The sequence below is a fragment of the Atta colombica genome, unplaced genomic scaffold, assembly GCF_001594045.1.
Source record: "Atta colombica isolate Treedump-2 unplaced genomic scaffold, Acol1.0 scaffold12, whole genome shotgun sequence".
Taxonomy (NCBI): Eukaryota; Metazoa; Arthropoda; class Insecta; order Hymenoptera; family Formicidae; genus Atta; species Atta colombica.
Window position 1 is genome coordinate 7,077,544 of NW_017259206.1, and position 20,140 is coordinate 7,097,683.

Consider the following 20,140-nt stretch of genomic DNA (forward strand, 5'->3'; position numbering starts at 1 on the left):
TTATTTGGAATCATCCCTTTTTCCAATTAGCTTGTAAAATTACTCGTTTTTACTCGACTTTTATGAAAGTTGGCTATGGGGTAATAATCCTTTATTCGAATTTGAGATTAAAAATAGAAAAATTAAAAGAGTAAATTCATAAATATGCAGATAAAAATAAAATATAATATGGTTATTATAAAATTCAATTTTAGGGAATATTTGTGATTGCAAAGTAACATCAAGTTTCCAGTTTTGCTTTATTTGAAGCTTATCAATGTTATGCAAACAGTTAGTATTAATTTTCAAACTGACTTCCAAACTTTATGAGCTCCGTGACATCGAGATTCTCCATCAGAGATTACAACCCTTTTGAAATTCGACATTTTCAGGTTACATTTAAAGTTAGCGATATCACGAATTTCTACAACCAAGTTTCATGATAATCAAATCATTATTTTTTTTATTTTTCATTTGAATTTTAGAATTTTAAGACCAGAATCGAATACAACGACCCTTAAAAAATAAGATGTTCTTTAAATTTTTTTTATTAAAAAGCTTCTATCTTGAAAGGATTTTAATTCCACAATATTTTAAAATTCTATGAAGTCTAGTCTTAAAGTCTCTCGTTTACTTAACTGTATATAAGAATAACTAGAGAATATAATTTCTCTCTCTCCCTATCTTTTTCTTTCTTTTAAAAAAATAATATTGCTACATCATTACAGACAGATATTTCAAAACATTATGAAGAAAGAAAGAACTCGCAAAGAACTCGAAATTTTTTAATATAAGCTAGATAAAGTAGGAATGATTTATTAGAAACAAATTATTTTATGCAAACGCCGTATTTAATATTTTATAAAACTGCAGATCCTAACGTTTATATCATCATTAATTTTGTCTTTCTTTTTTTCAATTTTTCAGAGCATGTCGTCCTTACGAACGCAGTCGACCGGCGGCGGCGGTGTTCTCGGTTTGAGCAGCGTCGGTTCCGATCGTACAGGCGCGGCTTCGACCGCCGCCGGTTCCCACTCGCATTCCCACTCGCACAGGAAGCATCATCATCACCACAGGAGCAGAAGCGCGCCCCGAGCACCAGAGAAACCGCCCAGAAAGCGTCACCTAAATCCCGGACAGAGTCTTGCCTCTATTCCCAGTCAGATTAAGCTGTCTATGCTGAACAGCGGCCTCATCTCCTTCGGTGAGATAACTCGCGATCTCGTTTTCCTTAATGAATCATCCCGGCTTCGATTGTTAGATTAATCTTAGATTAATCTCAGATAATACTAACGATTAAAAACGCCTTAAACGGGTATCTAAAGAGATGCGTCTTCTGATTTTTCTGATTTTACTTCTTCTCTTTCCGTTATTAGAATTTAATCGCGATTCAAATGCATTACATGAATGAATTATTATTATGTACACGGAAAAATTTTGCTGAAGTATCTAAAAAATTTAGCTAGATATAGAAAATAATATTTTGTTGTGTCATTAAAATAATGTAGAACGCTCAGAACTGGTTGCTAAAAAATGTCAAATCTTTTTCAGCATTGCTTGAGATTTCTACATAATTTTTGATGATCTAATAAAATTATTTTCGGATTTTTATCTAACTAAATTTTTAGATACTAAATAAACTCGTTCTTTCTGTGTAAACAACAAAATTTACACAGCGTACGAGCTTGAAGCTTGGTTAGAAAATAATCGGGGTAATTCCAATCCAATTACAATGTTATCTTACGACCGTTTGAAAAATGAAAAACCTAAATCCGATTTGCGACGTCGAATGATATCCATACTAACCGTAATGAATTATTGACACAACCGAGACGAGTATTGATTACATGTGCTTTATATATTTTTTTATATCGACATGTTAGATTCATATTTACTCTTTCAGCTATGATCGTCATGAATACAATAAAGCTACAAACAAAATGAATATTTCATCGCAATCAAACGAAATGTATTATCTTTGTAAATACGAGACACACCGTTGTGCACTGAAATTCCGCAAGTTTCCGCATCAGTATCGTAAATGCATTTTCTATTAAGAAAATAAATTTTATGCATTCAGGTCACGGAATTTGAAGACCCCACTTAACGACTGCGCAATTGACACTTGGTAAAGAACATCAAGCGCATAATTCGATAAATCTGAACGCTTTCTCAAGGCCTTTCGAAGCATAGAAGCTTTTAGCATCGAATTGATTGCCTTTTTTTCTCGATGTCATTTTAAAAACATTTCTTTTTTGCAACTCGAATTAAAAGAAAGCTCGATTTCTTTATTTTTATATTTTTGATTTTAAATCCCGGTAATGAGCGATTAATGCGATTAACGTACATCACTTGAAGTATACGACTAATTTTTTAATTGCTTTTCGTTTTTATTTTTCTCTAATTCTTACAAACCAAGAAAACCGAAGCTTCTATACGGCATGTTTTCGTAGACTTTTGACTGTGCTCAAGATTCTTGAGAGGAAACGCAAAGTGTTCTAAATATTCTCGAAACTCTTGAGACCTTCGAGATCGCACTGAGACTTAAGGTAGTTTTGAAGAGATAGAGGTTGAAAAGGCGTTCTGAAAATTCTCGTAAGTCTGGGAGAGTTGTAATGCATTTTGCGACACGCTCGAGATCACCATAAATATATAAGCTCAAATTTTGGATCGCTCGAGGATATTTTTAAAATGCTTGGGAATATTTTTGAAAAGAAATGAGATTATGATGATGATATATTATTTTAAGAAAATTCTCTTTTGCATTATACTAACATCTCGCTGGATATTAGAACACACTTCGCTATTTTCACGTGGAATGAATTACGGTATCTGAACGAATCTATTAATTCATAAAGCTTCAATACGTAAACATCGGTAATTCTAACTCTCGCATGCCGCTTCTTGATCTATATATATCTGTAATGAGAATTAGAGATATCAGAGTAGTCCCGAATTCCATAACGAATATGGAATGCAACATTGGGTAGCGAAACTTTTGCACAATAAACGCATTTTTCGCCATTGTTACACATTATCTAAAAACTTCCATGCATCAAACAAATTATTGAATAACATTGAAAAGAAAGTAATAATAATGCAGCAGAAATTTTTAATATTAACAGATTAATTGATCAAAGGCAAGACGTATAATATTCAACAACGTAAATATTCGTGATGTAATTTTGATTAATGCAATTTTGTTTTTCGAATTACGCGGTTATTTCTAGGAGAAGCAGAACACTGACTTTTTAGAATAACATCATTAATGAATCTTATAGACAATTCGTTATGTACAGAAAAGTAGCCTATATGAGGATACATTATATTCCAGTAGTGTCTTTAGAGAACGAATCATATTGCAAATTTCATTCGTAATGAGATCAAGAGATTGTTTATCCTCAGGTGTAATGTACAAATGATATGCGCCTTGACATCTGTCATCGTCAAGAAATCAATTAGCTCGCCCATGATAGCGCTTTTACGGGTCATTAAGCCGGCCCAGTTCACACTCATAATATCATCACGGAAAAATAAAGAGTTGCAAAAAATAAAGTTACGTTTCCAGTGGCGAATTATTAATTTTCTCATTTTTATCGCGAAGAACGCTTACGTGTATTTTTTTCAATGGATAAGCATTTCCCTTTGTCGATGCTCGTTGAATGGCGTTGTCATTTTATTCGAAAGCATATATCCGAGTAGACAATGTAACCCAGACACGTTAATCATTGCCTGAGACAATGACACTGCCAGTTATACATTCCCCATTGTACCGCGCACCTTGACGGGCGTTTTTCTTTCTTTTTTTCTGCTTTCACACGCAGATTGTCTTGGTAAAAGATGGTCTCCTTAATGAAAGTAGTTCGGGGGGGGGGGGGTGAAATGAAACAAAAAAGTTATAAATAACGTCGAAAATGCATATTGTATAGACTGAACTAGCCACCGTTCCGAATTCCACCGTTCGAGATGCACTCGCGTGACTTAAAATGCCGATGCGTTTCCTACAATTTTGAAGAAGATTGTAGAGGAAACGAAATAAATCTCTCGTATCAGTTTTATTTTCAGAGATATGAAAACGCCCTTGAGCATTATAAATGGCCTCATGCATTTTTACAGCCTTGTAATGAAAACTTTTCTCAAGGGGCGAGCGAAAATGTTGAAATCGTATGACACGTGCGACATTCCATTTTATATCGTAAGGGGGACAGATATTTCTGATTAAATCGGGAATCTCGTTCTGTAAGACAGCGCGTTAATCCATCGCAGCTTAAATTGAAGGATTTATAGTGATTTCATCTTTATTAATTGCAATTTAAGTTAAATATTTAAACATCACCAATATTGGCTTTACCTTTGATAAATTAGAATTGTATTGTGTACTATTCACAAACTGATATGATTTGTAATAATTCTTTACGTACACGTATTAATAGATATCAAAATAGGTAACACAATCTCTCAAATTAAAAAATATAACATTTTGTTATTTTTAGTTTCCATGTATGTCAAAATATAAATCAATTCATTTCTGTGGATTAGATTTTAAAGTAAACAACGTCCATATTAACGTATGCATTTAGCAAATAACAGACTGAATTTGAGTCAATACCTTGGCAATCTATAGAAATGATTAAAAACAATTCAAATTGGGTATAATTTGATATTACAAATTCAATAATCTATCTTGTCCAGTGCTGAAAAAAAATGATGGAAAACTATGATTAATAAATTATATTTTTCAAATTTAAATAAAATATACGAATTAATGAAAAAAACTAATGCTGACGATATTTAATAAAACAAAAACAAATTCTCTAATATAATTCCGTTTATCGGGATTAGTTTGTCGGGCTTGGCTTTAATTCGTGAATTTATTCGGGAGGAAAGAAACGGGGATGTTGCGAGCAGCGGTCTATTGGATATTTTTAAACCGACGCATGTGAGATACACTAGCTGCATAAACGTTTAGTCCACACCGTGATGATGCTGTCACACAGGCGAACAAAGTTAGTTGATCTTGACACAAATGCAGGCGACCCACTGCCACGATCGTTGCTCCTTACGTCGTGTCGTAGTGATGGGGTTTCGCAATGAAAATAAAGCAACGCTTTTCCGTGCTGATTCATCCGGACCTACGTCCGTGAACCGGATACGGAGTGCAAGCCATGAGAACTGCCACATTGCATGATGACGGCAACGACGACGACGACGTTGGAATTTGCCGGAGTACTCGACCTCTCGGTTGTTATGAACGTTTCAACATGCACGCAGTTTTCGAACGAATCATTTATTCTGACAAAACTTTTTTCCCGCCAAAATTCTCAACATCCAGATGAAAAAATTTTTAACGAGAAAAAATTGTTTAGCAAAAAAACTTGAATCAACAAAAAACATGTGTACATTTTAACACGAAAAAGCTTGATAATAATTTTCAAATCAAAATTAATATAGGAACTACGTATAGTTAATGAACAACAGATTAATAATTGCGTTATAGATAAGTTAGTGAAAATGATTGATTAATTATTATTGGATTAGATGGAACATTAAAGAAATGATTTATCAACAAACAATTTCAGGATACTGATGCGGTCAATGCGACTAAATTGAATCTAACATGATTACGAGTATCGAATGCAGTATCAACAGCACATAAACAAGCAGAGATGCGTATTATACGGTAGAACGATAGCTAACACAAAGTAAGCGATACGCGCAGTGCATGCAATAAATAAAACCACAATTTTATTTGCATATCCACTTAAACAGGAGTTTATTCAAATAAATACTCGGTCTACATTCGAAGACTATTAACCTATTTTTTTCCAATGAGATATCTCGAAAACAAGCCCACGGGCTACCTGCGAATGACAGAAGGAGGAAAAACGTCATGTGTAACCAATTACTTTTCGCCAGAATGACAATATTTGAAATATGAAAAATGTGAAAGTGCAAAATATGTTTCACCAATCCAATGTTTATATCTATATTAATTTCCCAATATTTCACAATTTGAAACATTTTAAAATCTCTTTTTTGATTGCTTTTGTCAGAATAAATATATAATTTAGAATGATCGTTTATGCCATGTATATGCATCTATTTGATGAAATACAATTTTTGTATTTCAATACGTCATATTATTTTATTATCTAAAAACCTTTTTATTATAATTTCCTTCTATTATATTTGACAAAATTATTTAGCAAAACATATATCTATAATAAATTAGCTTTGGAACATTTCTCCTTTCATATAAGTAATTTATAAAGATTCAATCTTTACGTTAAGAATAGTCTGCTCCAATCTCACGCGATGCGCAATATGCGCAATCATCGCTATGTCGCGTCCATATGATTGATCGATTCTCTTTATAAATTGATAATTTTAATAAATGCGATTGGCTATCCATTCGATTCGATCGATGATGCCTAGCGCGTGTCAAAACGAGCTGATCGGCGAAAATAACTTGGAAGAATCCCGCACAGCACATGGTATCTTCAGATTTTGCGGAATATATTTAGGATGTCGAGATAAAACGAAAATATTTCGCCCGTGTACGCGGCTTCAAGAACACTTTATAAATAAACTGTAGCCGGTTAAGGTTGCATTGCTCCTACTACCGATTATTTTGTATAATTTTACGACCACGAACATTTGCGTTTATATATTCCGGTGCAATTATATCGGTGCAATATTAAAAGGAAATAAAAACTTACTTCCTTTTTGGAGTGAAAATTTTTTGAAGTGAGTCTCACTTCAAAAAAGTAATATATTTTAAGGAGAAAAAAAAACACAGACAGAATTCACTTGAAAAAACTTTGGGAGAATATTTTGTTTTATTTATCTATGAGAAATTAAATTTTAAATTAAGCGCAAACTCTTTTGTTTCCCAAAATAAGGATGGGGAACGCAGACTTTTGCATAACGCATAAAGTATAAGGTATAAGAATCAACCAATCAGAATTATTCCTTTCCATGAAATGAAGGATTCTCGTTGATTATCTTATACGCCTTATGCGTTATGCAAAAGTCTGTGCTTAAGAAAGATACAACTTACCTTGCCATTTAATAGCTCGTATAAGACCCGAGATGCGTGCGAGACACGTTCCTCGTTTTGCCTTTGGAATTACGGGTGATCGTTAAATTCACGACCACAAGCTCGTTTATATTTACTTTCGCGGCATCCTCATGCTTTTATTCGTGCCACCTGTTATCCCGCGATTCGTCGCACGGAATGAATCTGCCCGAGAAAGAATCGCATTCCCGGCGTTCCCGACGCGTTTGCAATGCGGAATTTCCGAAAGGCTGTATAACGTACGTGTACTCGGCGTGTGGGTCGGCGCCGAATACTAAATGCGAACTTGTCGTGGCGCCAAGTAAGGCCAATTGCTGCATAATACCCAGATTCTCGGGTCGGTCGTTACCGACATAATAGCGTACTCGCCATTGCATCGGCGACACGTTCTCGCCGATTGTCACGACGAAAATCGAGGTGGAAGGCTTATTTGCATCTGGTACAAATGCGATAAGCGTTATTCGCTATACTAGCCCCCGAGCAAATCCGTAATACCATTCGTAAAGCTCGCCAATGTTATGAATAGACTTTGAATAATCAATACTTCAATATGTAATTAATCTCTCGCGCGCTTACGTGCTTAAATATTACTAAATACTCTTTCACATTTAGATATATTATTTTTTACATTATTGTTATACTTAATTTATTGTGAAAAATAAACTGTAAAGTTTAGAAGTTTAAAGACAAAGTTTCTTCATTTTTGTGCATCGAATTTGTTAGCATTAAAATGCATTATGTATTATTCTTGGATTATATGGGCTTTGTGCCTCTCTCTCTCTCTCTCTCTCGTAACACAAAATTGCAAAATTCAATTGTCACCCTCGTGCATCTGCCAGCTCCATCGAGTTCTGTGTTTGCCTCGAGAATTTTCCTGTCAGTAATCAATATTCTCCCCGATGAACAAAGCAAACGTGTATATGTCCGAAACGTTGCACCATACATGTAATATCGAACACAGGAAGTTGATAGCCAAGTTATGTTGGATGATAAGATATAGACCGTGCGACATAGAGTTGTCTCTCACGGAAGCCGTGGTGTCTGTATTTATTGTCGCGACTACGACCGCAGCTTGGTTCATTGTACTTGCCAGACTTAAGCAAATGCGATTGTACAGCGCGGTTATAAAGCGTGAGTATAGGCGTTCAACAACCCACGTTCAATGCAACGAGCTTCAATAATTGCAGCGCAACTTTTGCATGATAAATTGTTGCCTAAATAATACTACTGTTATTTCTATTTCAAATACCATAATAACTTATCGCGAGCAATACGATATTCTTTTAATAATTTAAAAATTTGAAAGATAATAGTTGTATTAATAAACAGAAAAAAAAATTTTTTTTTGCGTCAAACATAATACAAAAATGTTGATATTGAGAGTCAAAAATAAAAAAATAAAAGATATTTCGTTTATTATATGGAGAAGAGAGCAGGAAAAGAGCAATCGAGTTCGCCTATTATTAATGGAATTTACCGATATATATTGTAACAAAAATGCATCGTGATGCATGTTTGTTAATAATTGATCGAATCGTTATCAATAAATAATCGAACGCGGAACATACACGTACATAGCGTAGGTATCGTTCGCGCGTCGTCGCGCTCGATCGAAAATTCAGCCTCACACTATCATCACCCTCATCCATCGTCACTGACTGATAATAAAGCCGCTGATTGCGAAATCAAATTAAATTGCACCCGAACGTGATTCGATCATTTAATCCAGCCTGAAGGCGCTATGAGTTCGTGCAGATTTCACACAAATTTATCGCGTAATTTCGTACGTTTTCATTTATACGCTCAATTGGCGAATAATACTACTAATATTTATATTCATGGCGATTTTGCAAGATTTTCTTTCTATCCTGTCTTGTTTCTATCTATAGTATAATTATGAATAAATAATTTTACAATAATTATATGCAAGAATTGTTTCTTATAATATTATTATTAGATTCTTGTTACAGACTCTTGACTTAGAAATACAAGAAATGAAAAAGAACAATTCATAATATTTTGCAGGACAGAATCATCTGATATTTATATAATTCTTCTAGATTCTTTTTTAAAATTACAGCAAAAGTGAAATAGCTGTTGCTTCTTCGTGATTCATCTGAAGCATATCCACAATGTCACTGGAAGTACTTTACAATCGCCAACAGGAAACTCTCACTTTAAGACCAACAACAATAGGTCAATTAAAAAACTCCCTTTGTCAAAGGCAAGCGCTTTAGCTTTCTGCGCGAAAATCGCGGTTCTAAAGCTGACTTTCATCCCCTTTTTCTGTCTACCTTCCCATTTCAAGTTTATCTTTCCTTTGTCACTTTTTATCTCTCTCTCTCTCTCTCTCTCTCTCTTTCTCTCTGTCTTACTTTACCATTTCTTTTTTGAATATATTGTTTGAGTATATCGAGTTCCTCTACGAGATAAAATTGAAGATGCTTCCTACGCCATTGTAAAGTGTGCCTTAACTTTTCACGAGCCATTCGTAACTTTGTAATTTTCGCCACGAGAGTACTCGTAATCCACAATGGCCCATTATCCAGAGTCTCATTTCGGCACATCAATTTATATACAATTTTCATCCGTTAAATTTTATGCTTGTCTGGCTTTGGCCATATCGATCATCGTACAACCATTGAAAAAGCATATAGTGCAAAAAGTATATTCTTTGAAGCAGATTTCTGAATTTCGAAGCGTTTGTTTAATTCCGTGAGCGCACGTGTGTTCTCGTTCATTTTCTGTGCATATTTACTACGTTTCGAGTTTAAATGAAATTTTATATTTTAATCAAACAAATTCGCTTCACAGACTCTACAAATACTTATTGAAAAACAGAAAGCTCGATAAAATGTAAAATGTAAAAATATTGAGAATTATTTCTACAGAATTATTTCAAAAATTAATACATGTCAAAGAGAGAATAAAGAAAGAAAAAAAGAGAAGGCGTGGAAATTAAAAAATAAATCAGTTATTTATCAATTTAAACTTTTATATAAAAACTACGATAATATAAAGTAATTTCATTACGTAATATAAAGTAATTTTTAACAAATGTAATTACTTAGTACATAAAAATATTTGATCAAATATTTTTGCAGTTCCCCAATTTTGTCCAGCAAAAATTTGATAGATTGGTTATCGCATTTGAAGTACAAAGCAGTACCGGGAAAGAACAAATTGAGAAAATTCGATATGGTCGATTGCCACCCTTGAGAACACCGGTGCTCAGACTTTTGTTAGGTTCAAATCCGCAGATCCGCTGATCTGCCCGATGACCTCAATTTTATCAAACTTGCAATTCGATCTCTATTTTCAAGCTCGTTTCGATAGAAACCTTCGTGAATTCCTTAGAGATATTCTCTTGTCTCACATGAAACACGTAATAACATCTTCTATGGACATATTGAATCGCTTATTTTGTGACTTTATATACCATAATATAATCCATATGTACAGCGTTTCATTGCTCAAATTAAGCGAGAAAACGTTTACAATAATTACGCAAAGATTTCACGCGGGAAATTACTTATTCAACATCAACATTTAATTAAAATGTATTATGGAGCGCAGAGATGTCATTAGTAAGTGTAAACTACAAAAAGAGAACATCAAAAATAAATGAAGTTTATCAATTAATTTACGGTACAAAACTCATTTAATTCATAGCCGGAGACGATAATGTGTGACAAGTCCCTCTTTTGCAACGATCGATGTTCTAATGAAATTTAAAAGCAACATTTTTTTCTTGTAACGCTTATAGAAGCGTCTGTCAATTTTTTTGCCTAGTCAATAGAAAGTGCCATTAATCTTCGTTGCACCAAACGCCCGCAGTATTATATTCAAAGTAGACTGTGTGCATGTATTTCGATGTAAAATGCTAAAAAGCTTGATAGTAAAGGTTAATCTTGGATTACTGCCTATATGTAGCGTTTCCCAACACAGAAATCAGACATTATCATGTTATTGATTACATTATTATTGAGATTAGCACTATCTGCGATATTCCACGTCATATTGACATACAGTCAGCATATTTAAATAAAGTAAAATTTTTTTATAATTTTTTTATAAAATAGACTATCACGTAAGATATTTTCAATTTTTCTCTTTTGAGAAAGTATCTGTATCAGAAAGTTGACGGATATTTTGTGATTTCTCTAATTACTTTTCCGTAATCACAACAAACTTTTCCTCCGTGATGTTTCTTTCTGACCGTAAGTTATTTTCCGGCGCGTGTACTTTCGCGATCTCGTATCTTTTTATTACGCGGTAGTCTCGTAGGATGAAAAGGGACATTAGAACTTTAAATTGCTTAGAGTACATTAAAAGACCCCAAGGGAGGAAGGGATGTTTTTCTGTATATCTCCCCTGAGGTTTCTCTCCCTACTTGGAAAATCACAGAAATTGGCGAAGATTCAAACGGCAATGTACTCAAACCGACCCTTCGGCTCGACAAAAGCAGATTACTTCGAGAAGGACCGGGTAGAGCTAGCTCAGAAACACGTGTAATCCATGTAAATCTCTGGTGAAACACGAAGAAAAATCACTGCGACACTCCAAGACTTTCAAATCGCGCTGGAAATAATATAACTTCACGTTTCGGATTTACGATGATTTATGCAAGCTAAGATACCACTTATAATTGAGCAGCGTTACGAGAGATAATAAATTTTAACGCGATTTCGCTCAAAATTTTTTGGCAACGCTTTTTACGAACACTTATTTCTCTGTAAAGTCTTCGATCTTTGTTAGCTATTCCTGGAGGGTTTAAGCGAGGGTTGTTGTCTTGCGGTGGAAACCGGTCAATAAAATTGCATGATGGCAAAGTCTTCAGAAATCACAAATACTGGCGGTATTTCTTTCTCTGCTTTAGCGAAAATTCGATAAAAAGTAGAGTTATAGACGGACAGACTGGCCCATTTTTACTGAGGAAATACCTACTTACTTTGATTACTACATTAAAACATAAACTTTATTGTAGACATAAAATATTCCACGATATCTCCCGAGTGTATTACGTTAATCGATAAATGAGAATTATTATGACTGTGTGTAACAAAAATAAATATAAATGTCGTGCAATTCATCTTTAAATCATATGCAATGGAACGTATACAGAATTATTATGTTAACACATTCGGGACGCATAAATTTAATGGTGAAATTTAATTTCGAATGGAACGCGGGAATATTTTGGAGGATTAAACTTGGCCGAACCGAAAGATTTGCTTCTCTTCCATACCAGTCCTAAACAATCGACTGTAGTCACGCAGTGGTCACGCGACATGATCAGCGATTCCTATTAGATTAAAAATAGATTGCGATTGATTTCAAGTCGCGAGTTTTGCAACGAACAAGAAGCGAGCCATACTTTGTCCGCTGTCAGATTAGAGGTGCCTGACCCTACGATGGAACGTACTACTTCCCGCAAAGCTTCTAACCCTCCATCCAAAGCCGTTTCCCATCACTTAGTCGTACTCCTACGTCAGTCCGCAAGTTTGAATTCTCAAGATGGCATGACCTCGACTATATCATGGGGACCAAGTTTTATCAAATTGATCTTTCCTGATTCCGACCTTTTCGTGCCTGCCGTTTAAAGTTTTCGGTAATGTAATAATTCGTAACGTTAATTCATTTAAGTCTATATCTATAAATTCTTATAAATCTATAAACCTTTCTTTTTTTTTCGTAAAATATGTATTTTTTTCTTCGATATTGTTAAACATTATTATCGTCAAACAATTTTCCATTTACGCACGTACCACATTGATTTTTCATTATCATGTTCTATTATTACATAAAGAAATTTATATCGCGTCGTTGGGATTGTCAGGACGTTTATGATGTTGCAAGTAATGAAATGAGCGCGCGAAACGAAAAGTGAACGAGGAACGGCCGGATAAATAGCCGGACAAAGAAAAGAAAATAGAGAGAGAGAGAGAGAGAGAGAGAGAGAGAGAAAGAGAGAGAGAGGGAGAGAGAAAGAGGATAACGGTTACGCCAACATTGTGGTTCTTGCGAGATATAAATATTGCCCACGAGGAAATTCAACTCTTCTCCGTTCTTCTGTCAGCCAGTCACATATCAGACTCGTTCCAGCCTTTATTCATGACGTCTCCCTCAGGCCATCGAATCTCGTTCTTATTATTCCCATCTCTTTTTTGGGATATACATTACGACATACATTAGCTAATGAAACCTCTTTAATGTAAAAGATATCGCAGAAACTGAAATTTATAATTGAAAATATTTTTATCCCTGTATTTATCTGTTATCGATTATAGATTTAAATCTGTATGATAAATGTATACATCATAAATGAATACATGGATATTAATCAAGTTTCCAATTACTAACCGGTTTAACAATTTAAGAATGAGATAAAATAATAAAAAGATTTAAATTTATCGTTATGTCGTTAATTTAAGCGATGTAATAAAATAATAAAGAATTAATGTTGATTTTTGATGATTAATGACAATATTTTTTTGAAATCGATACGTTATAATATCATGCATACTGAGAGGTTGGGCGACCCTGACGCAGGTCTCGAGAACTATTTCTGGCCTACTGATATATGTCTGATTCTGTACATAGCCGCCGGCATACGCGTAACAATTTCGCAAGCAAAGTCCATTGTTTTACCGCAAAATTTCAGCAATGCAGATTCGAGTGTAAAGCGTACTGTGAATATTGTCAAAGCGCAACAGTACATTTGCGCTCTACAAACAACTGTAACTTTCATACCGCATCATTATTATGTAAACAAAGTTTAAAGAGATAGGTATTTAGATTCGCGTGCCACGATAAGTGAAAAAAGCTAACGTGCTCGTGCAATTTCCAATTTCGTCGACTTCATTTAATGAAATAGGAATTTCGCATCTCGCAAAATGAATTGTTAAAAAAAAAAATAAGAGCAGAAGAATCATTTTAAATTCAGATTAAATAATTATTCGAATATACTATACGTAAAATACTGTGTGTGCTAAATGGAAGTATATACTCTGGTAAATTTTTCCTAGGAAAATCTTACTTTTATACCGGTCTACTGAATTAAACATTAAACGCCGACAACTTTCTTTATTCTACACGCTGCAAGGCCTGCTGCGTGGTATTTAACGATTACTCAAAAAGTATGTTTCATGAATATCAAAAGAATTGGTCGAAAGCTAAAATGCGGCAGAGACATGTTCAGCATGAAATACTTTTGTAAAGGGGAAAAAACGTTGTTATTAAATTTATTAACAGATTACGGCTTCCCATGTTAAAATTAATTTGAAAGTCAAATAAATTGACATCGAAACATTTCACGTATCTACTGCGTCGCATGTTCCGTCCTTAGCGATACTTTGATATTAATATCAGCGTTACATAATCAATTGGTCTGATAATAAAATCTCGATTTGTTTCGGAGTCAATCCAATCGATAATCAATCATATATTACAAATTGATGGAAATCAGTCAACTGTTGTCCAGATATAATTAAATCAATCATCCGAAACCCATTCCTTTGCGAGAAATTCTAATTGTTAATCATATTGCCCACATGGTGTACTCACAATTGAATTAGCTATTGGTATTCGGCTTCCGATAGCGGTTTATTACAGCAAAAAACGGATAATCCGACAGGATCGAAGAGCCTTCGCCGGATAGACGTCGCAATTACCTTTCATTTTCGTGCGATCGAGAAGGCGAGCTGAGAGGTAAAGTGCCGAGAGGTCGACGTTAGGTAAGCACGTTGATTGGCCGATAATTACGTTTTCCTTGTTGCTAGAACCTGTATTTTCCGCGTAGCTAACGTACTGATATCGTCTGATCGATTGAGAAATCAATCGTTATTTTTTGGGATAATGATCTTCCTGTGTAGTTCGATTTTTCAAGCACTCCTGGTAATTGCGAACTAAATCAATACATAAAAGTTTTGTGTTTCTGAGAATACGTGAATTAAACGTTAAATACAACTCTCGCGATTTGCGTACTTGCAGAATAACGTTGCGAATCTTACGTTTGGAACAAAATTCGATATACTCTTTGTATAAAAATGACAAAATTTAATTTTTATTATAGCACTTAATTAATAGGTGCAATCATTGTATGTTTTCGCGGAAAGAAAAATATTTATTTATATATTGTATGTACAATTTCAAAATATTTAATATTGAAATTGTACAATAAATGGCTATTGAACTAACAAAGGAATAATAAATAAATGCGGAGGTATTCATGAAAGATGAAATTCGGTCGCAAAATTTTGCGAAATAAATATTAAACTCTGGCTAATAAATTCATACGGTCAAACATGCAGAAGATGGAACGCATTCGATGACGCGATTAAATTTATTGTTAAACTAAAGCGCGACAGATGGGAATGAGTAAGTTTCGAGATTGCGTTAAAGAATGTTGGAGAACGGTAATTCGCGAGTACGAGCATCTCGGATTACGCAAATTTATTCGACACGAATGAATTCGGTTAACATGCTTCACTATTCCGACAACAAAGAACGACAATGCATGTAACTTTTCAATATAATGTACGCCATAAAAGTGCAATTGCAACAACATTTATTTCTACTCGCTTGGAAATATAGCGCATAGTCATGCTCAGATTTTTTTTTTAACTGAGCGAAACTAACGAACAATTGGAAATTTGATCATAATTTCAAATTAACTTTGATAACAATAATTCGAATCTCAAGGATACATAATTGCTATGATATATAAGTGATATGTTCTCGTTATGAGTGTGACACTTTTGTACAATCAACTAACACAATCGCATTATATGTACAGTATATATCATATAGCAGCCGATTTATAATTTATCGATTAATTTGTAACATTCAGACTATTGGGGAAAGAGTCGTTTAAATAGAATGATAATAATGGGATGGTAACGATGATAACTGCATAATGATTATGCAACGTTTAATGTTACATAAATGCGATTATTGCGCATAGTTAGGAAATTAAAATCTCTTCAAATAATATCTGAGTGCATCCTTTGTATCCGCTTCTTACTTTTATTTGCTCCGCACTCGAGACAACACAAAGTAATACACTCGAAACGATATTAGCGTGCTTCCTTTCACGTAATCGAGAGCGCGGTAGATGCTATCTACACAAATAATAATGTGGGTACTATTTTTCGTGCCATCTCTCTCGACACGCGAGTATTTCGCGAAATAATTCGAGGCGGCTACTTAGGTCTCAAAATCTGGCGCGTCGCCAAACGATGCGCGTAATAACAGCGATCCACGCGAGAGCGCTGGGATGCGTCGATTTAGGCCAGGCACTTTGTCTTCAAATCTCGCGCGGCCAGTCCTACGCGATGCATCGCGTTTTCTTCGCATTAGAAAGAGAGAGAGAGAGAGAGAGAGAGAGAGAGAGAGAGAGAGAGAGAGAGAACGAATATCGATCGACCTGTAATATGCAATCGACAACGGTCGGCAAAATAAAATACACACGTATGTGTATAAATGCATGTTGCTGACCCATTTGCAACTCAAACTCTCCGTTTTCGTTGCATATGAAACGTAATCCTGCGCCGATACCGTACCGAATTATGCAAACAGTCAGTGATGGTAGTTAACTCCTTTCCACGTCTCAAATACACGTGTGACTAGCAGAGCATGCTAGATCCGGATTAAGGCAAGTACCGATCATGTTGCTAATGATATGCGCGATGTAACGACGAACGAATCGTTCCAAAAGCGTTTTAATTAAATTTGCATTTCCACTTTGTTGTCTCAGGCTTCATTTTCAGGTCTTTGCTTTAGCAAAGTAATCTATCAATAAATTTCACCGCTAATGACAGAATGATGAAAACTTTGTATGCACGAAAAGAATGATTTTATTGAAGTAAATAAAAATTTAGATCCGAAAATAATTTTATTGAATCAAAATAATTATGTAGGAATTTCAAGCAATGTAAAAAGTCTTGACATTCTACCAATCAGTTTGAAATCCTAGTCATTTTGATGATCCAACAAAATTATTTTCGGACTTATCTAGCTAAATTTTTAGATATTTCGTTATCAGTAAAATGTCATTTTCTTTTCAAAAACATGTATATCAACTACTACATCGATGAAATTATGAAGACAATTATAATTTTCAAACAATATGTGAAGAAATAAGACTTCTTAAAGAAATGACAGCTTCTGGAATTCAACTTTTTGTTAAAATATGAAGTATATATTAATCCAAAAATGCGCTCTTGTAGATGTCAAGATTTCAACCGGATAGTATCGCATGAAGTTTCCTCGAATGTGTTTCGCTTTTTTACTGAAAAAAGCTCAGTAACCACGATGGCGGTTTTGCCTGGGAAAATGTGCCACCAACATGGGAACCAAGGAGAATAAATTACCACATGCGCGGCAAAAGTACTATACTTTCTTTCGTGCGACAGCAGACGCTGAAATATGGCTTGTGTCAATGTCGGAAATTGTTTTCGCCATTTCAACAGCAGCGAAGTGAGACGTTGCTTTTACGACGATCGACGGCGACAGCTTTCGCAGAAGGGAATTAGAATTACTAAGAAAAATAAGAACAAGTTAATTATTGTATAATAAAATCGAGTATGAAAACTTCATCTCATCATCGTAGAAACAACAGGATGATAATTCGGGTCGCATTTCAGAGAGATGCTCGAAAATATTACTGTCGACTATGAAGACAAAAGATGGAGTGACACTGATATACTTCCTTCTGTGTTCGTTTATTATTGTATAATCTTGAGACAAATATGATGAATGACATTCTTAACATTTGGACATAAATATTACGATATAACATCACGCGTAAGAAACGTGAAGTGCACGTGAAGTGGCCAATCAACGATAACTTCTTTTCATGTAGGCGATAATACAACACGTTGTCTTCGAAGGAAATAACTTTCATCTGCCTTTTTACGAAATCCCAAGAGTAAGTATGACCGTGTATTTCGCTGATCGATCGACAACGAAACTTGGAAAAGTGTCGCTTCAACGAATTCACCAACCCTCCTTCGAATCCCGCCTCTCTTCCTCCACTACCTCCTTCACTACCTCCTCCAAATCGATCCATCTCCTGTTGATCTCTTCTTCTCGACAGGATCCCCCTCCTGACTTCACCGGTTACTTGTCACCGTTTATTTCTGCACTGCCATCAGAAATTTATTAAATAAGTGGAAATAAGAAGGAAAGAAACAGATGGGAAATCCCTTTAGCGAAGTTAACTTTAATAGAACTGGAATTTATAAATGTGCATTTCGGGGCTAAGTTTGATTATTCATAAGAGCATTAAAGAGCCTAAAAGAAAAGTCAAGTTTAGAAACAAAAAGAAAAGAGCAATTTGATTTCTATTGTCTATCAGCATTAGAAGAAATTGACTCCTGGATATGCTGTATAATTTAGAACATAATTGACGTTACAGAAGAATAACAATGGCTATATTCAGCAGAAAAAGAAATTTTGCAACTTTTGTAAGATTCTTTAATATAATTACTTATACATTTAGATTCAATAAAAAACTAAGAGTAAGAACCAATCGTATTAAAGAATCTTACAACAGTTGCAAAGCTGCTTTTTCTGCTGAATGCAATCATTGCTCCAAATTTTACACAACCAATAACAATTAGCAATTATTTCTTTTAAAAAATCCTACATTAACCTTCATTCGCTACGATTGAATTAACAGCGTCGCAGACGATCAAATATTTGATCGTGTGCAACCAATTAAATTTTTGTTATACACTGAAAAAAAATTCTGATTAAAAATGGGCAAATCAGAATTTTCTCTTTAAATTTATTAGAATTCTAGTTAAAATAACCCGAGTTCTAGTTAAGACAATATTTCTGATAAAATTTACTAGAATTCTTATTTTTATCAGAATAATTATCTCAACTATAGTATATAAGAATTTTATATATATAAGAATTTTAAATTTAAACTCTGATTCGTTCATTTTCTACCAGAATTACTATTTAATCCAACCATCATTTTTTTCAGTATATCTATCTCAATACAAAGTCTAAAATTGGGATATAAAAAGTGTTTTTTGCGAAAATGTCTTCGACATCTTTTATACGTTTTTAAGATGTCATGTTCCGTTTTTTTAACGGGCGTATCTAGAATTCCATTATAAAATCAATTTTTATGCTCTATATTTCAATAATATCATTCATATTTTGAAAATATGATAATAACGATAATTGAAGGGGAAAAATTAATTTCTTTTTATTTCAATTTACTATCTACAATGTTTGATGGAGATTATAAATGTAATGAAAATTACATTATTTAAGAAAGAAAATTGTTTCTATGCTATATAAGTAAGAGAGATTTATGTTGGAGCTAGCGTGAATACGGAAATGCAACTTCAGCATATCATTTTTCGCATCCGATTTGTGATTTCAAGCGCGCAACTTCCGTCCCAACGGTTTCGAACGGTTGATCAAATTTTCAACGTTGCGAGCATCCTTCCTACCATGAAAGTTAGCGTGAAAGGTCCGACCTTTTGAGCTTTTCCGTAATTTCGCGATACTTTAATACTCGATACGCAGCTCTGTGAAAAATACGGATGATCAAATGGCGAGAGTCGCGCGATCTCCTTTACAGTCGGAAATTTGATTGGGTGTTTGTCGAGAAAAGAATTGCAAAGTTCCAGAAAAACTTCGGAGAATGCACTGTTCGCCTTTTCTTCATCCTTTTCGCATTCTGCGAATATCTCTTAGCACCCGATCCTTTTTTCTCCTTGCCATGTCTACTTCCAGATGGGAGAAAAACATCCTTTCGGGGGAAGTAGGTCTCAGCTAAAGGATTCCACTTTAGTACATTTCTCAGACACGAGGCTTCTTTTTGTCGCTTTTCCCTTGACGATCGCTTTCTCTCGTCTTAGGCAAGCCTTGAAGCTCTCATATAATGAAAGAACGATTGATCGAAACTTAACCGCCAAGTGCTCTCCTATCATGCCGACGTAGATGTTAAAAAGCGGATCACAGCGCTTTTACACATTTCTCACGATAATCATCTTCATCTTACCTTCAAAAAGTTTTTATTACTCACAAAAAAGATTTTTTAAACATATATATATATAT

The 20,140-nt window shown here is 34.5% G+C and overlaps 1 protein-coding gene across 1 annotated transcript in view; it reads left to right on the top strand.

The window, feature by feature from the left end:
• LOC108694401 (receptor-type tyrosine-protein phosphatase kappa) overlaps nt 1–20,140 on the top strand; it is a 61,746-nt gene that overhangs the window by 13,588 nt on the left and 28,018 nt on the right. Inside the window, exon 2 of the mRNA XM_018203837.1 lies at nt 907–1,183. Coding sequence (XP_018059326.1) covers nt 907–1,183 — 277 coding nt within the window. The remainder of the gene's footprint in view (nt 1–906; nt 1,184–20,140) is intronic.